The 22,614-nt window shown below is 40.8% G+C and overlaps 1 protein-coding gene across 1 annotated transcript in view; it reads left to right on the top strand.

The window, feature by feature from the left end:
- mast3b (microtubule associated serine/threonine kinase 3b) overlaps positions 1-22,614 on the top strand; it is a 28,239-nt gene that overhangs the window by 4,134 nt on the left and 1,491 nt on the right. Inside the window, exons 3-25 of the mRNA XM_078258738.1 lie at positions 980-1,052; positions 4,109-4,187; positions 5,774-5,931; positions 7,731-7,806; positions 8,145-8,354; positions 10,673-10,774; positions 11,998-12,130; positions 12,438-12,505; positions 13,146-13,237; positions 14,718-14,926; positions 15,105-15,243; positions 15,651-15,783; positions 15,904-16,069; positions 16,377-16,478; positions 16,847-16,969; positions 17,173-17,285; positions 19,780-19,934; positions 20,150-20,271; positions 20,395-20,595; positions 20,906-21,132; positions 21,324-21,446; positions 21,543-21,679; positions 22,266-22,450. Coding sequence (XP_078114864.1) covers positions 980-1,052; positions 4,109-4,187; positions 5,774-5,931; positions 7,731-7,806; positions 8,145-8,354; positions 10,673-10,774; positions 11,998-12,130; positions 12,438-12,505; positions 13,146-13,237; positions 14,718-14,926; positions 15,105-15,243; positions 15,651-15,783; positions 15,904-16,069; positions 16,377-16,478; positions 16,847-16,969; positions 17,173-17,285; positions 19,780-19,934; positions 20,150-20,271; positions 20,395-20,595; positions 20,906-21,132; positions 21,324-21,446; positions 21,543-21,679; positions 22,266-22,450 — 3,126 coding nt within the window. The remainder of the gene's footprint in view (positions 1-979; positions 1,053-4,108; positions 4,188-5,773; positions 5,932-7,730; positions 7,807-8,144; positions 8,355-10,672; positions 10,775-11,997; positions 12,131-12,437; positions 12,506-13,145; positions 13,238-14,717; positions 14,927-15,104; positions 15,244-15,650; positions 15,784-15,903; positions 16,070-16,376; positions 16,479-16,846; positions 16,970-17,172; positions 17,286-19,779; positions 19,935-20,149; positions 20,272-20,394; positions 20,596-20,905; positions 21,133-21,323; positions 21,447-21,542; positions 21,680-22,265; positions 22,451-22,614) is intronic.

The following is a 22,614-nucleotide window of genomic DNA, read 5'->3' on the forward strand; positions in this document are numbered from 1 at the left end:
CATTATTCTCATTTTCATTGACTAATATTAAATCTTGAAAAATTTAAAATGATTTTATAGTGTGATTTTTGCGAGGATCTGTACCAAACAAAGATGTTTTCTGTAGTCTGTAGGATAGGATTTGTAGGCCGGGACGTCTCTGCAGCACCACAATACTTCATTCAGAATGGTTTGACACATATTTTGCCTTTAACAAATATTGCGCCCCCCTGCGATTAGGATATTGCACTAGTCCGTATTGCGATTTCGATAAAATTGCGATTAATTGCGCAGCCCTAATGTCCATACTGTTTAAAAACAGATTGAGATATTGCTACAGTAAATATGATTATCAGTCCAGATCAGTATCAGTATTTGATACGGACCTAATTGGGATCAGAATATTGAAAATTGTGTATACAACCATTATCACTCAACCCTGGCTCAGCCTCTGCAGAACACATAGACCAACCATCTGCACTACTTGATGTTGCTAAAGGACACTGTGTTAGAAACTTTAATGTGTACAGCACCTTAATGCTATGAAGCAGCTGCACTCTATGAAAAGCGTTTTTCTCAAGAGCTCCTCATACCAACTGTATGTGGATGTGCTCTGTTTTAAACTCAATCATGCTGAGGATTATCTAATCATAGAGTGCAGTCAGGCTCTAATTGGGTCTCTCTTTTGTCCGAATTGGTACTCCACCACCACCACCTAGGCTTCTAGACTCTGATGAGACCAAACTGGATGAGGCTTCCCTCTGAATCAAGACTATTTGTAGATCGGCGCTGTAATGTTTGGAAAAGTAATACCAAGATGATATATCGGACCCGTCTGAGGTTTTGCGGTGATTGAGGGTTCCTGCATAGACATGATGTCATCATTTCTGGAACATCTCCACTTGTAATAGCAACCGTGGTTCTTCTCTGTTCTATTTTCCTGAGTTTATTGTTACAGATGTGAATCGTACCGGTATTAACTTTGTCTTTCCTCTTTCAGCTGCGAGCAGCCCTCTAGACAGCCCTCGAAATGTGTCGACCAGTACCTGCCTCAACTTTCCATTTGCCCGAAGGTATGTCAGCACTGCTCGCTTGAATCTTCCCCCCCCCCCCATGGAAGGATATATTTGTTTTGTTACCTCTAAGGAATCGCAAGGGAGGGGGGGGGGATTTGATCGAAATAATTTATTTTTAAAATTAAAATAAATTTTCTTGGAGATATATATCTATATATCTATATATGTAATTTGGTACTAACTGTAGGGTGAATATGAACCTTTGAAGAAAATCTCTGTTTAAAAGCAAGTTTTCATATATATTCATAAAACTTTATTTTTCATAGATGGTGAACTGTAAGCTTGCCTGTGCCTTGCACTGACAAAAGAGCTCTAGGTTACACATTGTATGGAATTAATTATTTGGAAATGTATCAATTAAACAGTATCTCTAGTTTCCCTGTAATTTTTTATTTCCCCTATAAATTAAATGCATAAGCTTCTTGGAAATTATTTTTTAAATATTTCAAAAAAAATATTATTATATAGCCTAAGTATTACCTTACAAAGAGTTTCTTAAAAGTATTGTAACTGAAGACTTTCTTTTGGTATTTTGCAAAATTCTGGAGTTCAAATGCAATTTTCAACCAACAGCAGCACTTGGTTTGTTTTTTTTACCCCAAAGTGCTTATGAGTGAGCGAACGAGTACAAAGAGAGTGAGGATATCATAAACTGGAAGTACTGGCTGCCATTTAGTTATTTATAAGTCAAAATACATTTTCAGGGAAGTAGTTAATAAAAGTACAGGGTCTACAGTCAGTTTTGATTCCCGAGTCAATGCGGCTCTTGTTTAAAAAAGCAATTGATTGTTATAATATGACCACGTGAACCCAAAAAAAAAATAAATCTAAAATTAAATAAATCTAATGTGTAATCACACTCTAAGGATTATCTAACCCGATTATCGGCCGTCGGACAGTCTGGTGAGGTCAGTGACTCGAGTCTGTTTGGTGTGTTCCGTGCCGTCATCCGTCGTAGGAGCTGTCGGCCTTTATTTTGGCCGACCTGACAGCGACAGGGCAGTCAGGACTCACCCGGAAATGGCTAGCGGATGAGCCTCTCAAAATCTGACAAATCTTTCAAACTGACTTTTGTCGATCTGAAATGAAGACAGATTCAGCAACTTGACGGCCTATTTCTCGCTTAAAATGTTTTCAGAAACACGTTTCGGTGAACTATTTTAGTACAATGTGAGATCGTATTCTGAACAAGCCGCCATGACAGTCTGGCTGTGAATTTCCGAAGAAAAAAGACCCACGTGACGCGTTCGTCCTATAAGCATCGCCTGCTGCTATGGAGACGTATTACGTTTTGCGCACGCGCAGAGCGTACGCTCAAGTCGGCGTCGCATCAGTGTGTTTCGAGGCATTTTTTTTGGACCTCTGGGACCCGACTGATCAGTCTGACTGCCTTTTCTGCCGACGGTTGGCCGTCTGGTTGGTGTGTAACATCTCTAAAGGTTTCCTGTGGGATTGGCAACAGAGGCAAACAGTGTGGAAGCTAGAGAGAAACAGCAGCAAGGTGACTGAGGCTGGAGCATTCACACCCCCCTACCGCCAGCCAACTCCCCCTCAGCAGGATGAGTGCAGTTAGATAGAGGGTACCCCTGAAGCCCACTCACACATCATTCAACCTGGTTCCCATGGCAACACGCTTGTCTCGCTCCAGGCATGTGTAAGCTACAAGTGCACCTTGAAGACACCCAAGAACAGTCGTTAAAAACTCCTGCGCAGTTCAGGTGCTTCCTCCATAAATACAATGGGAACAAGAAAGAAAAACGACACACCTGAGAAAATTGGTGTAAAGCAGATAACGCGGTAGCTTACAATCAAGATCAAAGACCAAAAACATTCACAGTCCTATCTTTGGACATACTAATGCATTCACGTCTAATTCTACAAGCAAATGTATTACCGTATGATAATCTATTGTGCTGAGGACAATAAGCACTAAGTTAACAGGCATCCGCCATCTGTAGTGCTGTGCAGTAATAACGACTGAATTTCTTGTAGAACAATCAACAACCCTGGTCATTGCTGCTTGAAATCTGGTTCTCTTGATTCATTTTATATGTCAGTGTTTAGCCTAATGAGGCTCTTCAGTTGAAATGAATAACCAAACTGAACTCATAAGAGAGATAATCAGAGTAGGTAATTGTGGATAAACAGTTGTTAAGATGCATGTACAGCCTTTTAAGGCTTATTGAGGCTTTAATTTATTGAAGCGGTCTTTAAAACAACATTGTGAAGTTGTCCGGGTCTATTTAACAACACTCTTTTAAGATGTTGCTCTTTCAGTCTTTAACAGCAAATAGATATAATTCTAAATGTTATGGCGCTGTTTGAGCTTTCATTCAACCTTGTGATTTTCCTTGTGTAATAACTTCATTATTTCCTCTGCTTGCAAACAGCATGCCAAATGTTATAACACATAACCTTTAGCTGTTGTTTTTCACTTCACTTATGGTGTTGCTCCAAACTGGAGAGAAGCTCCTTTCTCTGGTCATGCGTTGAGTGAAGTGAAGATTTGTTTCCGTTATGTAAACTATGTCCTCAAATTAATTTACTTTGCTTGCTACTCCTTGTATCTGGGTAAATGAAAACTGGCAAGGAAGGCAACGATGTCAGTACTAATCCCTCAGCTGAATGCCAGGGGTCACAGGATCACTTGCGCAAGATTCCCAAAACCCACTGAAACTCTTTCTTTTGCTTTTCTCTTTCTCCCTATTGCTGTCGTGATCTCAGTCACTTGGCTCGTGCCGACAGGTAGCTTCTTTTAATATTCTTGCACCATGTCTGTTAGCTTTTTAAAGCTTGTGTTTTATATATTTTTTTCACACATAGAAAAAAGGTCTCTTTTATATTAAGGTATAGCTTGCTTAGGGTACTGCTTTGAATCAAGTGAGGACACAGAGAACCCTGTTGTATATGATTTGGATAAAAGGACATTAATTTCATGCTCTCGTAGTCACAGGACTCCTCCGCCGCCTGTTATGTAAGGAGTTTTACATATGAAATGCTAACTAAACCAAAGCTACTGAGGCTTATGTAACATGCATGTCCATTTCTCTCAGAGCTGAGGGCCGGAGATGGTCCCTGGCATCCCTCCCCTCGTCTGGCTATGGAACCAACCCGCCGAGCTCCACTGTCTCGGTAAGTCATCCCCAAAACATGTCACCCTCCTCCCCGGTCGATAGATGTCGGCCAGGCAATTCTAACACCTCCCTCAGCCCAAATAGCACATTCGTTTATGCAATAAGGGACGGTGAATGCCAAGCCCAAAATGACAAATCGCTAATTGTTTTCCTCCATCATCTGCTAATTAGTCATTCTCTCAGTCTGTGGAACTCGGTGTTAGAGGTATTGCACATAGTCTGTGCGCTGTTTTAGTTATTGGATTGAATACTTAAAGTGATATTATTTTATGACAAGCTTTTCATCAAAACCTCACAACATCACATATTTGTCACATTAACAATTTACAGAGTAAATATTTTTTATTTCTTTATTAACATCAGCTGTGGTAATTCTTTTAACATGGCCTTAAATCTGATGTTTTTGTTCAGTATTTGAAAAGCTGATTTCCTAGCTTACTTGAAGCTTTTTGGGGAGAATAAATCTCAAAATATGCAGGATATATTTTAGAAATGTTTTTCGGACCAGACATTTACTGACTGTTAGTCACTCCAAATCCTTTCAAAAAGAAGAATACATATTTCAAATATTTTACTTTAATTGTATTCGTTTACAGAATGAATCTGTGGTGAAAGTCTGCCATGTGCAGCTATTATAAGAACGTTTCTGGGGGAGACCCAGCGCAGGCCCAGAGGTCAGTGGGGACAATAGGGCTCTTCAGTGGCTCTCAGTGCCCTCTTTATACTAAGGAATTAGAAAGAGACTTCACAGATGCCGTCCCTCTGGCCCCCTTCTGTTCAGGACTCGTGGGCCGCAAAATTGAACAGATTGCAGGCAACGTACACCATGTCCTGTTTAGTTTCAAAAGAGTTTACTCAGCGCCTCAGTAGACATTGAAAATAACTTGTTTCTACAAATAACGATGCCTCTGTAGGCCTCATTATTGTTTACGCCATTACTGGAAGAAATGCTTTAATTATTGGCTGAAGAGGTATTAAGTTCATCTTTCCTCTTTGACTGCTATTCTAAATTCATACACCAGCTAAGTTTGTGTGTCTCATTTAAATCCTCCGCAGGTGTATTATCAGTTGGTTGGTGGGGCTTATGTTGGCTTCTTGCTGGCGCAGAGTGCACTATGCTGCTGTTGTCATAAACTAGAAAGTAAATATGAATATGTAAGTGAATTATTTGAATCAGCCAAATGCTGGTTTAAAAATGTTATATGGAGTGATTGAACATAAATAAATTATAACATCATTCATTTTATGTTGTAAATGCAGGAGCCAAAAAGAGTGATGCCAATGAAAAGGCATCCCTGTGACATCAGTTAGGTACTAGCAGCCGATCTGTATTAAACTGACTACACAAGATATAAAGGCCCAGTATAAACATTGCAGTGTGGTGTCCCTCAGAATTTACATGAGCAACTGTCATTATCACTCGTGTAATTATCCAAAGAATTCTCTCAGGTTGGCTGAAGAGTTGATAAACGTGGCTTGTGTTTTGGCGAAAAAATACCAGCTGATGAATGTGAAGAGTTTAATGTGTTGAATCTAGAAATTAAATCATTTCCTTGACTGCTGGATCCCTCTTTGTGGCTGCAGTCCTCCTCATCCTCCCAGGAGCGTCTTCACCAGCTTCCCTACCAGCCGACTCAAGATGAGCTGCACTTCCTCTTCAAACACTTCCGCAGCACAGACAGCATGACCGACGAGGATGGGCGGCCGTCAACGGTCATACGACCACGTTCTCGGAGCCTCAGGTAGCTAAACCTGACATCATCTCGCATTGGAATGAGTCTTGTTGCCTTCTATAATGCTACATATTATTTATATATTTGTTTTAGGAAAAAGCTTACAAGATAATTATTGTTCAATATATCAAAGATTTTGATTATTACATCTTTCTTAAATGTTGGTCTTAAGTGTGGGATAGCCACAAATGAATTTGACCTTTTTTAATGTGTCTATTCTTACCCCATAGATCCACTCTGAGATGGGCGAAGTTAGTGGGTTAAACTTGTGTTCACCACATATATATTATGTATTTTCCCATGAAATCCACTTGTTGTACAACCCAATCTGAACCAAGTCTAAACATTTGTTTTTTTATTGTTTCTTGGCCTGTCATTAAACAAATGAAATTAATATTTTATACAGATTAAATGCAGTAATTCTTCCTGAGGGATTAACATTGGACAGTGATTGCATGTTTTGCACTGTTCATAAGGTCCTTGGTGTCATTATGTACTGGTAGACTGTCATATGTCAACATGTCTCTGTATCGGTATGACCAAGACAAATTTACAAGCAAACACAGCATTTGGCGTCTAAAGGGCCTCCGACACATGTCTGTTGGCTCTGCTCTGCGCTGTTTGTACGATGCCGGAGTGCTCTGTGTTCTGGCACAATGGTGTGCCGTGCGTGGGCATGCTAGCTAACAGAGCGCCTCAGGGATCTAACTGCTGAACTGTAGTCGAACAGTTGGGTTGGGGGCAGATGCAGAGAGCCTCGGTGAGCTGTGAGATGTGTGTTGGGCAGCAGCCATCCAGTCTAACAGAGGTGTCTTTCATGACAAAAAAAATGGCTTAGGGAGCCTGTTTGCATGTGATGTTCCCTCCATCTGTTCTGTTTGAAGCTTCATCAAGCAAGATGTTTTTGTAAAAATACACCGTCTCATCGGCCTAAATACTGAGGTGGTGTTGCAGTAAATGACTAATAGAGTGATGTTGATGATTCACACTGTTTGGCCAGAAGAAACCTCTTTCAGTGTAGAAACATCAAAACCATTAGTGGAGTAGTGAAATCACTCCAATTGTAGCTTTACCACCTTAAATGACCCGTTTGTAGGATTTAGTGGCATCTAGCAGTGAGGTTGCAGATTGCAACCAACTGAATACCCCTTCTCTCATCCCTCCCTTTCCAAGTGTGTAGTAGAACCTAAGGTGGCCTTCAGGTAACGTCAAAACGTGAATGGCCCTCTCTAGAGGTTTTGGTTTGTCCGTTCTGGGCTACTGTAGAACAATGGCGGTGCAACGTGGCAGGCCCTTTGGAAGAGGACCCGCTACCTATGTTGATATAAAGGGTCCATTTAAGCTAACGAAAACACAAGTCTTAGTTTCAGGTGATTATACATTAATGAAAACATAATAATAATAATAATAATAATAATAATAATAATAATAATAATAATAAATATTATATTCCATTTCTGCCAATAGATGCTCCCTAAATCCCACACACTGGTCCTTAAGAGCTACTGAAATAGAATGTTGGCTCACAATATTGCTTTTTGACAGGTTGAGATCAAGAATACAAGTGTAGATGTTGACCTCATTCAGTCAAACCCAAACTATGATGGTGAAGTGTTTGGGTGTATGTTTGGGTGGGCTGAACTGAATCGACTTTTGGTCCTCTCTAAATAACCTCGATGACATAACCACTTTCACACCCCATCCTAGCTTAGTGGAGAATTGTATTCAATCATGTATTGGTAAAAATCTAAATGCATTTGATCAATTAAAATATACAGTACTAATGTGTTGATGTTTGTCTTTTGCAGCCCCGGGCGATCCAGTGTCTCCTTTGATAATGAGATTGTCATGATGAACCATGTTTACAGAGAACGTTTTCCAAAGGTACACTCCAGAAAACTGTAGATTATTCATGTAGCAAAGAAACTGTACATTGCTCTTTTTTCAGTGTTGTCTTACCTTAAGAAAAAAAAGTAGTGAAATCTGAAGTGTCTTGAAACTTAAACTATAAACGGAGTATAGAATGGAAACTCAGGCTGAGTTTTGAAAGCCACAAATCTCAGCAGGTGTCTTGACTGTTGAATCACTGGTAATGATCAACATCCATATGACTCCACCCACAGAAGTATTGTGGACATTTGGTGCTGCAGAGAGTACAAATCATAATTACTGGCCTTTTTAAATGCCTTAACTGTATGTTTGTGTGCTTGTCCTCCTTGCAGGCCACGGCCCAGATGGAGGAGCGCTTGTTTGAGATTATCACCCACTGCTCTCCAGACAGCTCCCTCCCGTTGGCTGACGGGGTGCTGGGCTTCATCCAGCACCAGTTGGTCGAGCTGGTTAGAGACTGTCTGGACAAGTCCCAGACAGGCCTGGTTACCTCCCGCTACTTTGCTGAGCTGCAGGAGAAGCTAGAGAAGCTGCTTCACGAGGTGGGGAAACAGCCAGCTGATTTGGGTCCAGCAGGACTGAAGTAGAAATGATATGGGTCAAAATGGCTTCGATAGTTGCAAGAAAATATAATTTAATTGTATACTGCAGCTTTAAGCATCAGCTGATGAGCTACTACATGTGAACATAAAGCTCTGATGTGATGAAGGATTGATCGAGCCGGGGTAAATGGGCACGTCACTCAATAACTGTCTGATAGCAACAGAAAAGCACACACAATAAATTTGGTTGTGGAAATTGTCAGCGATGGTGAGAGGTGCTGTTGTCACAGATCTTATCTGTTGTGATAAAATGTTAGTTTCTATAGCAACCTCTTTTCCTGTTCCTGCTGTCAGACAGAAGGCATGGCCGACTCGCTGTACCTCCAGCTGAACTGATAATTCTGTTCCCATACAGTGGAACAAATGCTGTCACTCTCTCTCTCTCTCTCTCTCTCTCTCTCTCTCTCTCTCTCTCTCTCTCTCTCTCTCTCTCCCTCTCTCTCTCTCACACACACAAAACCTTGTTAAAAAGTAACAGTTTCAAGGATGAAATTACATTTTCAGTCATCTAAATTCTCTGTGACTCTTAATTTATGGTTTAATGTATGTAGTTGATACTTCAGTTTGTAAAAGCTGCTACATTTTTGTTTTAAACACTCTGGTAGCTCCTGTCTGGGAAATGTCCTCTGGTGTACAGAAAGTTACCCATTTTGTGCGTTTGGCAGCAAAGATTGAACAAAAAGACCCTCTTGCACTGCCTCCTGATCTTTGCAACAAAAGTAGCTTTATGAAAAACATTTGCACAGCGTACAGGAGATTTTAATTTATTTGTCAACCTCCGGTCATAGCCAACATGCCTGTTACCTCAGGTGAATGTTTTCAAGTGTGCAGCAGCTTTACTGTTTGACCTTTACATCAGACAGTTTGTAATAAGCAGAATAACTTTTATCTTGTTACCATGAACTGTGAAGAGCGTCACCTACAGGAACTTCATCAAGAGAAAATTGCAAAAAAAAGAAGATCGATCTCCGGGAATTGTAGCACAGAAACACTAACATGGTTTACCACTTTAAACAGATTCTCCGAACTGACTTAAGACTTGGTGAGCATGTGAGGAGTCTGTATTTTCAATAGTAGGACACACGGCTGTATTGGCCTTGTGACTTTCTAGTAACAAGACTGTTATTCTCACACTTCCACATTGTGACATTCACATTGGATTGTGGGTCTGGCATGACCAGAGGGTGAGAGGATAACGCACAAACTTACATGTAAGTAACAGACCATGGTTCTCCCAACCATTGGGAACTTTGGAGAAAGTTAAAGGAATAGTCTGGCCTTTTAGAGATGCATGTATTTTGTTTCCTGGACAGAGCCAAGATAGCGGTTTCCCCGTTTTCAGCTTTTTTCCTAAGCTAAGCTAACTGGCTACTGACTGTAGCTTTATATTTAACAGATAAGAGTAGTATCAATCTTATGTTCCAGGCTGTACAGGCATATGACTTGGACACAAATGCATAGTATACCATGCAACCAGTGTTTCACTAGTGCTAACTGTCACGCCAGTCTACAAGTAAGACAGGGGATGATTCATTGAGACCCACCCACCCAGTGATTATTCTAATAATTCCTCTTGGTTTAAAGTGCTGTCTTCTCTGACGCATTTCTGTCAGGCTGTGTCTGTTTTCATATTGTACATATTGCCATACCCATCTGCTTTGAACACAAAGCAATATTGATATATTTCCTGTTTCAGTACGAAGCCGTTCTTCTGCTACAATCTTTTTTTCAGCGGTGGAGGAAGTGGCGCTATGTGTGCCCTCCTTTTGATAAATTATTTTCCACTAACACAACTAAGCCCTGATGACAAAGGAGGTTTACATAATTTTTGCACACCAAGTTTTTAACATTTCATTAGCTTCATAGAAATACACAGTAATGTCTTATTGATGAAGTATATTGGATTTTTTTTAAATGGAAATTATAGATTATCCATGATGCATACATGCCATCTTTTATTCCACAACTCAAATGTGGCAACATCAGAATTGCCATTTTCCCCTTTTCCCACTTTTATTTGCCTTTATATGCCTTTATATTAAAAACATCTGTTAACAATTTCATTTTTAGGAATTATATTTTAATATACTTCCACGGTGCAACATAGTGTGCAGAAACTAGAGGAAGTTTTACATAGCAACATATTTGATTAGACATTTCATGATCTCTTTCAAAAAAAATGTTTTTGTGATGAGCCAGTTGGTTGCATAAATAAACTTGAAAAATGTTTTCGCCCCTGCTCTCATGCTGTTTTGCAGGCCTACGAGCGTTCTGAAAGCGAGGAGGTATCCGTCATCATCCAGCTGGTGAGGAAGATCCTCATCATAATCTCTCGGCCTGCTCGCCTCCTAGAGTGTCTGGTAAGCTAAGGAGGGTAAAATCTCTTCCTAATTGAAAATAAGATTACTTTGATTAAAACGAGTAGAAATCAGTTCACGTTTAAGTAGGATAGAAACGAGATTCTGACCTTAATTCTTTCTCAGAAAGTGGAATCTTTAATGGAAGACAATAACACTAAACTTTCACGGTTTCCCTGTCAGTAGATAAACATAGCCAGTTGTCAGTAAGGTCTATGGTAAATGGGACATTGTCTCTGCAAAAACATATTGTTGAGTTTTTAAATGTATTTTTTATGCCTTGAGCATCACAAATTAAATTCCATTCATTTCTGTTGTATTGGTGTGGTGTAAGAAAGCTTAGTAGCAGAAATCTTAAACCTCAACAGATGAACCCAAAATATATGCATGTTTAAATACCACTAGAGTCAAATTCGTCTTTGTGGTGTAGGTGAATTGACCATATAAATCCCTCAAAGACTAGTCTAAATCGACAATGTCTTTCATTTTCGGCCGGATGTCCAACACCTTTTGCTTTCTTTGTGTTGCCATTTTAAACTCCGGTTGATTTATGAGAACTATGGTTAACTGCTCCTCAGATCTCTGCAGGGTAAATTCAGACAACTAGCTACACTATCTGTCTAATCAGATTTTTTTTTGTTGCTCGACTGAAACAACCTTTGAACGTACACGTGTTCCACCAAAACAAGTTCCTTCCCAAGGCTATTTTGCAGAGATACCGTTGCTTCCTCCTCTGCAGCGCTGTGAAGGAAGGTCTGGCAATGCGAGACTACTTAAAGACTAACCCAGTATAACACTTGTTTTCTTTTTCTTTTTTCTTCTGTACTGATAGTTGAATAACCCAAATGAAATTGGTGTAAGGTTTTAACTGTGATAGGCCTCATAACCTGCCAAAAAGCCGGTAGTATTAACATTTCCAATTAAAATACCAGTAACCCTCTTCATGTTTTAAATTAAACTTCAGTAATCTTAAATCATCAACTCTGGATACAGGCCCGATTATTATTGGTCATTCAGCTAACAGGATGACTACTAGTAGTATGTATTTATGTATATCAAAAGCGGCTGGATTTGAAGCGTCTTGGATGAGATGCTGAACATCTTTGAGACTATAGTTGCCTTTGACTTGTACTGCTGATACAGATTAAACACTTGCTTTGAGTTCAGTCTGGCAGGATATTGGCTTCAGCCAGTCCATATTAATGAGACTTGGATGCTGTTGACAGGAGTTTGACCCGGAAGAGTTTTATCACTTACTCGAGGCAGCAGAGGGTCACGCCAAAGTTGGGCAAGGAATCAAGACGGACATCCCGCGCTACATCATCAGCCAGTTGGGTCTGACACGGAACCCATTAGAAGGTAAAGGACTTCTCTGCCATAAAGTGAGAAGCCTTACACTCTGTTTACACTTCTGTAGCATGAAATTCAGGTTCAGTTGGTTCAAGAACTTTTATTAAATTGTAGGAACCAGTTTCTGTGCAGCTAGATAACATTTACAACACAAGACAACCCTCAGATGGGCTAACAGAACATCAAGTTCACCGAAAAGTTCCTAACTGTGTGTGAAATAAGAGTAACCGAGACGGAGGAGGAAGAGGTAATGGTGGGAGTTGAAGATTCTTTGCAGTAATATTAAACGCTGTCTTTCTCTATCTGTGGTTTCTAGACATGGTACAGCTTGAACAGTATGAGGCCAATCCTTCAGTGTCAGTGGAACCAGATGGTAATGTGGAGGTAAACTTTCACTTTTATTATTACTGACTACCTGTGAAAATTTGATTGATTGGAAGAGGATATGGTTTAAGATTAAAAAAATAAAAAATGAAATCGATGCACTCTAAACACATATTTTCTTCTAATGTGTCCCTTGTTTTAATTGTTAGCTACCTCTGAGTGTTGTGCTAAATGTGTCTCGGGACATTTGATTTGTTGTGGTTTTCCAGTGATCCATTTTAGTGTGAAAGGATAAATATTTAAAATAAGTGTTCTTTTCGTTTGGTGGGCTACAGGAAGCCAAGACATGTTTTAAGGTGAAAGTAAATCTCAAAATTGCTGTGAAATCTGTCACTGCAAAATTAAGCAGTTGCCCCGAATCCCTAATTCTCTCATATATATATATATATATATATATATATATATATATATATATATATATATATATATATATACACACACAAAATGGAAAAGCTATGTTTTCAGTATTTGGACTGCAAGTTGGTTCACAGGACACTTCATGTAGCAGACTGCAGAACAAGCCCTGGAACATGAATTATACTGTATCAATCCTAATCATTATAATAACAGTATTGCTTCTACTGTGTTGCATTTTGCCCATAACAGCCAATAGCATCTTGTTTCTGCTGCTTCTTTATAGAGTAAAGCCCCACAGATGCTGACACCGACTCGAAGAAAACCTTTTGAGAGTGATTTTGATACCATCAAACTCATCAGTAATGGAGCTTATGGGTAAGAAGAAAGGGCCTTTGTTTCAGCTGTCTTTGCTTTTTCTTGGCGTTGTTTATTCGTTTTGCAAAACATTAGTTGCACACTTTTTTTATTCTTTTGAACCAAGAGCTACAAAAACCTTAAAGAGTAATAACAAGTCAAAAGGCACCTTTGGATTCCTCGCTATATCACTAAAGGGTTCCTTAAAGGGTTACTACCGTTTTTTTTTTTCAACCTATTTTTCTATGTTTTTGTGTCTAAGTGACTGATGGGAACAACACATTTTGAAATGGTCCAGTATTAAGCAAGATCGCTTCAGTCGGCAGGGGCGAAACAAGCTACGATGTAAGGTAATAGGGCAATTGTCTAGCTTGTATTGACCTTGACAAAAGTGCTCGTTTTGCCACCGACAGGCTCAGATTAATATTCTAAGTGTCTGACAACATTTTGGAAAGGATTTCTAAGGAGGTCGACCTTTCTGTTGAAGAGTAAGATCCTTTTTTGAAGATAAAAACATCCGTGAAATTGCGTTCGCTAAACCCACCAGACTCCATGTAACTAAACAGTTATTTTAGCATCATAAAATACACTTCATTCAAAGTCGACAGAAACAAAATAAAACTATGAAAAGCCGTTTTGGATCGTCTTTCCACTTTTCCAACCATCTAGCTTTGGTTGAAACACATAGTTTACCGATTTACATGTGAAAATATGTTGGCCCTATACATGCTAAAAATATTGTTTTTTTAAAATGGAGTGGGGTGGGTTTAGCGCTAGCGACTTCAGAGCTGTTTCTGGTTAAACAGAAAGCACTCAAAGAGGTTTTAAAGGTCTATCTCTGAAGGGATCCTTTCCATAATGTTGTCAGACACTTAGAATGATAAAATGAGCCTGTCAGTGGAAAAACGAGCACTTTTGTGGAGGTAAATACAAGCTGGACAATTGCCCTATAACTTAAATTGTAGCTTGTTTTGCCACTGCTGACTGCAGCAATCTTGCTTAATACTGGGCCAATGTCAAAGATGGTTGTTCCCATCAGTCACTAAGACACAAAAACCTAGGAAAATAGAGTGCAGGTTGAAAAAAAACGGTAGTTACCCTTTAAAAATCTACAGCATGCTAGAAGTTCCATGAAACCTTTTCAGCAAACCATAGCAGCTTCATTGCATTCTGCTTTATATATAAATATCTTGTCAGAACTAATTTCCTCCTTATGCTCAAACCCAAATATCGAGGGGTTTCCAAAGGCAACTTCATGCAGAGATGTCCAATTTATGCAATTGTGGGTTGAATTAGATTAAGGTGAAGGGAATCTTAAATCTCAGAAGTAAAAATTAGACTTCTAGAAGCTGCTAGTAGCCAGTGAAAAATTGGCCCAAACTTCAACCTTTGTGTTTGCGCATGTTTTCAATGAGAATATCCCTTAAGGTTTTCTTGAAACCTTGTTACTGTTGAGTGTGAAGATAAAAGGTCTAATGTGGCTCACGTGGTTTTTTGACAGGGCTGTGTATCTGGTCCGTCACAAGGAGACCCGCCAACGGTTTGCCATGAAAAAGATAAATCGTCAGAACCTGGTCCTGAGGAACCAGATCCAGCAGGCTTTTGTGGAGCGAGACATCCTGACTTTTGCCGAGAACCCCTTTGTTGTCTCCATGTTCTGCTCTTTTGAGACACGACGTCACCTCTGCATGGTCATGGAGTATGTGGAAGGTAAAGCAGAGAAAGACTGCTGTGAACAATCTAGGTTTAGAAATTTGGCTCTGTCTAATCTAATGTGGCTTGCACTAAGTGGTAATGTAGAACTAGAAATAAGGAATAATTAGTCCAGGCAACAGAAATCAAAATGAACACAATGCCCATGGTTTTCTGTTTTTCTGTCCCATTTAAGGTGGAGATTGTGCGAATTTGCTCAAGAACATGGGCCCACTGCCTGTAGAAATGACAAGGTTGTACTTTGCTGAAACCGTCCTGGCCCTGGAGTACCTTCACAACTATGGTATTGTGCATCGGGATCTCAAACCTGACAAGTGAGAGCACAAACAACTCGTTTTTGCATGGACAAGCACAAGGGTTTTATTGCCATGTACGTTTTTTAACACATACAAGGAATTGGTTTTGGTGTTGTTGGTGCACGTCACACATTCTCTAGATGGAATATTAAACAATATAAGTATAGGTATAAACAGTATAAGTATATGTACACAGTATGTATTCAATTAAAAATAAAGGTAGATAAATAAAGAGCAAAGAGCATTACAGCAGTACTAATAATGGCTTCTCATTTTCTGGCTTCTCATTTTGGAAATGTACTGAAATCTACTGTATGACTGTATGTTGGTAAAAGTATTGACTATTCAAAAGTAAAGTACACTTAGGGGTGGGGGGGAACTGCTCATGTTGATTGTGGATTGTTTTGTTTTTCCCCACCCAACAGTTTGTTGATTACATCCATGGGCCACATCAAGCTGACAGACTTCGGCCTGTCTAAAATTGGCCTGATGAACATGACCACCAACCTGTACGAGGGTCACATGGAGAAAGACACAAGAGAGTTTGTAGACAAACAGGTGAGACTGGTTTGAATGTAAGCGACAAAACATTGTTTTGTATGTAAGACAAATAACACTGATTATGGAAGCAGCTGTTTCTGTTCCCCACAACTCAGATGTGCTGGTTTGCTTGTGCAGGTGTGTGGCACTCCGGAGTACATTGCCCCGGAGGTGATCCTCAGGCAGGGCTATGGGAAGCCAGTGGACTGGTGGGCGATGGGGGTCATCCTATATGAATTCCTGGTCGGCTGTGTTCCGTTCTTTGGCGACACACCTGAAGAGCTTTTTGGACAAGTTGTCAGTGGTGAGCGCCTAAATGAGACATCAATCTCTTATTTTCTAATATTGTCAGAAACTCTGTGCAAGCATAAATTCACAACTTGGATTTTGCATAATTTCTTTCATTGCACATAAACAATAATATATTGTTTGCCAAAGGCCACGATATGGAAATAATTTAATGCCAGCTTGTCTTTGAAGTACAAACTTTGCTGTCTTCACACTGAATTTCAAGCACAGCAACACCTTCAGAAGCTATGTTATCATTAGTTTGTTCTTTTATTTGTGATTATCTATCTAGTTTGTTTTTCTGGGTTTTTTTTTTTTTGCAGATGAAATCATTTGGCCAGAAGGAGACGATGCCTTACCTATTGATGCCCAGGATCTGATCACCCGCTTGCTCAGACAGAGTCCTATAGACCGACTAGGAACTGGTACTGCTCATTTTATTGCTGATTAACACATGAAAAAGCTGCAGGCTGATACTGACAAATGAGGGTGTTTTCTCTCAGGACGGAAATTTTAAATGGTGACTTTCTCCTAAACATAATTATATTAATAAACTTCAAAAAGTACATATGTAAAACCAGAATTAAACAATTACGTGAGAAAATGTTTCATTTTGAAGCAAAGACATTTGGGAGATAACGTATGTGAGAGAGATATATATAAATCACCTATTTGTCAGAAGGAATTCAATTAACTTTAGGCCATGCATGAAATACATTTTGCCTCTTGAGTGTTATTGAAGTCACATTTTTTTTAAACTTAATCCAGTATTTAATTGGCTGTGTGGTTGTAGGCGGAGCCCCCGAGGTCAAACACCACCCCTTCTTCCTGGGTTTGGACTGGAATGGACTCCTGAGGCAGAAAGCTGAATTTATCCCTCAGCTGGAGGCGGAGGACGACACCAGCTACTTCGACAGTAGGTTACATCCTGACGTCAGGCTTAAGGAATGGTTTTTTTTTTCCACATTTTAAACACCAGAACCAAAATACTGTATTTGTGGTGGCTGTTTAAGACCTCTATTGTGATGTACAAACGTAAAAAACAGTTGACAAATGGGAACTCTACAGACTGGGTTCTCTATGTTTCCTCTGAAAATTTGAGTTTCTTCCTGTTTTCAGCTCGCTCAGAACGTTACCATCATTTGGCATCTGACGAGGATGAGGAAACCAATGATGAAGAGTCTTCCTTGGAAATCAAACAGTTTTCTTCCTGGTCGCATCGCTTTAGCAAGGTAAGGGCTGCATGTGTTGGAAGACAAGAGCTTTGGAGGTTCAAACGTGGTACAGAAGAAACTTCAGCATTATTTCCATGGCTATTTACAATAGGGGTGGGAATCACAGGGTACCTCACGATACTTTACATGGCTCACGACACCGATAATATCATGATACAGCAATTCGTGCACACACACATGGTCCGGTTCTGGTGGTCGATGAACGCAGATACAGTCAGGTCCATAAATATTGGGACATCGACACAATTCTAATCTTTTTGGCTCTATACACCACCACAATGGAGTTGAAATGAAACGAACAAGATGTGCTTTAACTGCAGACTTTCAGCTTTAATTTGAGGGTATTTACATCCAAATCAGGTGAACGGTGTAGGAATTACAACAGTTTGTATATGTGCCTCCCACTTTTTAAGGGACCAAAAGTAATGGGACAATTGGCTGCTCAGCTGTTCCATGGCCAGGTGTGTGTTATTCCCTCATTATCCCATTTACAAGGAGCAGATAAAAGGTCCAGAGTTCATTTCAAGTGTGCTATTTGCATTTGGAATCTGTTGCTGTCAACTCTCAATATGAGATCCAAAGAGCTGTCACTATCAGTGAAGCAAACCATCATTAGGCTGAAAAATCTAAACAAACCCATCAGAGAGATAGCAAAAACATTAGGTGTGGCCAAATCAACTGTTTGGATCATTCTTAAAAAGAAAGAACGCACCGGTGAGCTCAGCAACACCAAAAGACCCGGAAGACCACGGAAAACAACTGTGGTGGATGACCGAAGAATACTTTCCCTGGTGAAGAAAACACCCTTCACAACAGTTGGCCAGATCAAGAACACTCTCCAGGAGGTAGGTGTATGTGTGTCAAAGTCAACAATCAAGAGAAGACTTCACCAGAGTGAATACAGAGGGTTCACTACAAGATGTAAACCATTGGTGAGCCTCAAAAACAGGAAGGCCAGATTAGAGTTTGCCAAACAACATCTAAAAAAGCCTTCACATTTCTGGAACAACATCCTATGGACAGATGAGACAAAGATCAACTTGTACCAGAGTGATGGGAAGAGAAGAGTATGGAGAAGGAAAGGAACTGCTCATGATCCAAAGCATACCACCTCATCAGTGAAGTATGGTGGTGGTAGTGTCATGGCGTGGGCATGTATGGCTGCCAATGGAACTGCTTCTCTTGTATTTATTGATGATGTGACTGCTGACAAAAGCAGCAGGATGAATTCTGAAGTGTTTCGGGCAATATTATCTGCTCATATTCAGCCAAATGCTTCAGAACTCATTGGACGGCGCTTCACAGTGCAGATGGACAATGACCCGAAGCATTCTGCGAAAGCAACCAAAGAGTTTTTTAAGGGAAAGAAGTGGAATGTTATGCAATGGCCAAGTCAATCACCTGACCTGAATCAGATTGAGCATGCATTTCACTTGCTGAAGACAAAACTGAAGGGAAAATGCCCCAAGAACAAGCAGGAACTGAAGACAGTTGCAGTAGAGGCCTGGCAGAGCATCACCAGGGATGAAACCCAGCGTCTGGTGATGTCTATGCCTTCCAGACTTCAGGCTGGAATTCAATGCAAAGGATTTGCAACCAAGTATTAAAAAGTGAAAGTTTGATTTATGATTGTTAATCTGTCCCATTACTTTTGGTCCCTTAAAAAGTGGGAGGCACATATACAAACTGTTGTAATTCCTACACCGTTCACCTGATTTGGATGTAAATACCCTCAAATTAAAGCTGAAAGTCTGCAGTTAAAGCACATCTTGTTCGTTTCATTTCAACTCCATTGTGGTGGTGTATAGAGCCAAAAAGATTAGAATTGTGTCGATGTCCCAATATTTATGGACCTGACTGTATATGCTGATTAGCTCTCATAACAGGCCAGGTGGGTAGTACACTGCCATGAGGCTCCGTGAGGCTAATGTCTGATTACTCCACATTGTCATTGTGATATTTTGTGATTACATTCTGAATCTGCAACGTTCTCTGTCAGGTAAATATAGAAGTACAATGTCTTCCTCTGATGTAGACGTAGCCTACACTGTAAGTCAGTAGTAGGCTATACAGTGGAGTTGCATATTAAGTGGTTTGGGGTCCTTCTGTAAGTAATTATGGGGTACAAATTGGTTTTGAAGAATTCTGCAAGCAGTCGCCCGTTCCAAACAGGCACATTTTCAACGGGCACTGTAATAGTTCATTCAAATATCGATATTTGGCACCAGCGTATCGATAATCGTGTAGCACAAAGGAAGATATTTTGCCGTATCAATATTTTGTCCCTTCCATAATTTCCAATGCTCACTTAAGTATGTCATTATTCATATTTAAAATAAACATGTTCTCATAATTGATTATTGTTATGCTGTTGAGATAAAGTGTTATGTTTATCAAAGAGTGAAGGGTCTCTAATGCTGCTAGACGGTGCAATACATCATCTGAAACCTGGCTCTCTGTTTCACACCCTCTCTCCTGTTCAACCTTCCAGGTGTACAGCAGCACAGAACATCTGGCAACGCCATCCAACCTCAGCTTCTCCTCTGACCGCAGCCACAGTGAGGACAAGGAGGACCGCGGGGACATAGGAGGACTCAGTTCCTCGCCGAGCCCAGCAGAGGGCAGACATGCCAGACGCATGGCCAGGTAGGCACAGGTGTAAGAGAGTGCTTTGGACTGCTTTGAGGTCATCTTAAGGCTTTTTGTTGATTTCTTTTTTGTGTTAACGCCTTGTTGCTAGGCTACATGTAAAATTGCATTCTCATGTGTCTGTGTGAAAGCAGCAAGCAGTCAGAACACAGTGTGGTGTTGTGTGATCACCAGTTGATTTACCCGTTGAACTGGTTTTTGACTGTTTACAGCCTTCGCCCTCGGGCCTCCTCCAGCTCCTCCCAGTCTGAGAGGAGCACCAGTCCTCTGGTGATGAGCAGCACCCACAGCCTGGAGACGATGCCCCGCTTTGCCCTCTCCACTGACGATGAAGGTAAATCCAGACTGACCGAATGTTTTTAACGTTGATGTTCACACGTATCAGTGCTTCTGTTAGAGGCATGAACACTGAGCACATCAACGTGTCGTTTACTGTTTTAACCTATGTTACCTGCAGCGGAGGTGGTTGTGTCAAACCTTCAGAGGATCAGGATTCGCAGCAACAGCACCGGGGCCAAACACTCGTCCCCCAACGATCTGGTTGGCCCTCGACGCTTTGGTAACCAGCTGGAGACGCCGGACAGACAGAGGCTTCCCTGTGGAGGAAAGGTTCCCAAGTCGGCCTCTGTGTCAGCCCTGTCTCTCATCATCACTACAGGTACAGAAGGTTATCATCAACACCCAAATGTCCAACAGAAGACAGAATTAACGTGACATTAAGTCTCTAGTGCTACATCTACTCACACGGACTGATGAACAATAATAATAAAAGTGGCTGGACTGTAACTGAAACTCTTTAGCTATGTATGTGAATAGACCTCAAATTTATATGGTCAGGAAAATCTACCAAAAAACATTTTATTCATAGGACAATAACTTTTTCATTAAAAAGCGCTTTCTGAGGCAAAAAGCTGTGAACTGTTCTGTCGACATATTCAAAAAGGAAACGGTCCTGTGTTTTTTTTTAGACGACTCGCCCGGCGGCCTCCAGCCCAGTCCCATCTCCCCACGCTCTTTGTCCTCCAACCCTTCGTCCCGTGACTCCTCCCCCAACCGGGACCTTTCGCTCAGCCCCGGCAGCCTGAAGCCTCCCATTGTCATCCACACCTCGGGGAAGAAGTTTGGCTTCACCCTGCAGGCCATCCGGGTCTACATGGGCGACAGCGATGTCTACACGGTGCATCACATGGTGTCGGTGGGTGTCACCTCAAGACTTTAAACTGCCTAACAAGACACACAGCTTTAACCTAGTCCTCCTTTAAATGTCATGTGTCCATGTCAAGTAATGTCTTTTACTCAGACAGAGGAGAGAAGCATAAAAAGAGGGTTATGTAATGCTTAAATTAAACTCCTCTCCTCACACTCACTGTGTTGCTGCTTTAACAGAGTGTGGAGGAGGGTAGCCCGGCTCACCAGGCAGGTCTCTGCACTGGAGACCTCATCACCCACGTGAACGGAGAGTCTGTCCAAGGCCTGGTCCACCCTGAGATGATAGAACTGCTACTGAAGGTAAAGCAACTCACTCAGACTGCTGTGGCAGGTTATACTATTTTTTTTTGTCCTTAACACAAATCAATCATTCTTTGCTCCCTATGAAATGTGCAGAGTGGCAGCAAGGTGGCTCTTCAGACCATAGCACTCGAGAACACGTCAATCAAAGTGGGTCCAGCTCGTAAGACCAAACACAAAGGCAAGATGGCTCGTCGCAGCAAGAAGAGCAAGAGGAGAGATAATTACGACAGGTGAGAATCTGAGTTGGGTTTTTTTCTGTTGGCCCCTGCAGCTCTGCAGTGTTACTCATCATTTGTTTACTTTGTGAGGTTGGCAACTGGTGGATGTCCTCAGAAAAAACTATTCTGCAAAAGTCAATGCTCTGTCCCCCCCTAGTGTTAGACACTATTAAGTGACGTTTAGTAGCAACTTAGTATTATTTTGATAATATCTACTGCATGGTGTGTTTTATTGTGCTGGTGAATATTTCCCTTAACATGTATACCAGTGCTTTTTATGGACTTGTTTTGTTTTAAAGAAGTTTGTGTTTTGAAAATGCCCAGATTTTGGCACAAATTATATATTTGGCACATACACTTTAGAATTATATATATTTTTTTTAAACACAGAACAAATTAAACTTTGAAATAATAAAAAGAAATCAATCCATGTAAACATTCAAGATACATGTTGATTTTGTTATTAACAGAGATTCCCAAATACTCTGCAGGGCCATCATAACACAGAATACCCCAGAGCTGTGTGTCAGTGCCACTGCTCAACTCACTGAACTACACACTAATATCACATATCTGACTCTTGTTCCTCTCCCTCCAGGCGACGAAGCATCTTGAAGAAGCTGTCCAAGCAGACCACAGTGATGCACAGTAGTCGCAGCTTCAACTCAGGACTCCACCACTCAGTTTCCTCCAGCGAGAGTCTCCCAGGGTCCCCGACCCACAGCCTCTCCCCCGGCCCCTCCACACCCTGCCGAAGCCCCGCACCCGACCATCAGGCCTTTGGTGAGCTCAGTGTGGCTTCAGGAGTAATCATGATGAAATGAAATGATTCTTGTGGTTCTTGACTTTAACATCTGAAAACCAGGGTTTGGAAGAGACTTTATAGTTGCATCCACAGATGGTATCCTTGTGAGTGTCTTTTTAGAGAACTGGCTATGTGTAAATAT

Source organism: Sander vitreus, chromosome 9 (assembly GCF_031162955.1).
Source record: "Sander vitreus isolate 19-12246 chromosome 9, sanVit1, whole genome shotgun sequence".
Taxonomy (NCBI): domain Eukaryota; kingdom Metazoa; phylum Chordata; class Actinopteri; order Perciformes; family Percidae; genus Sander; species Sander vitreus.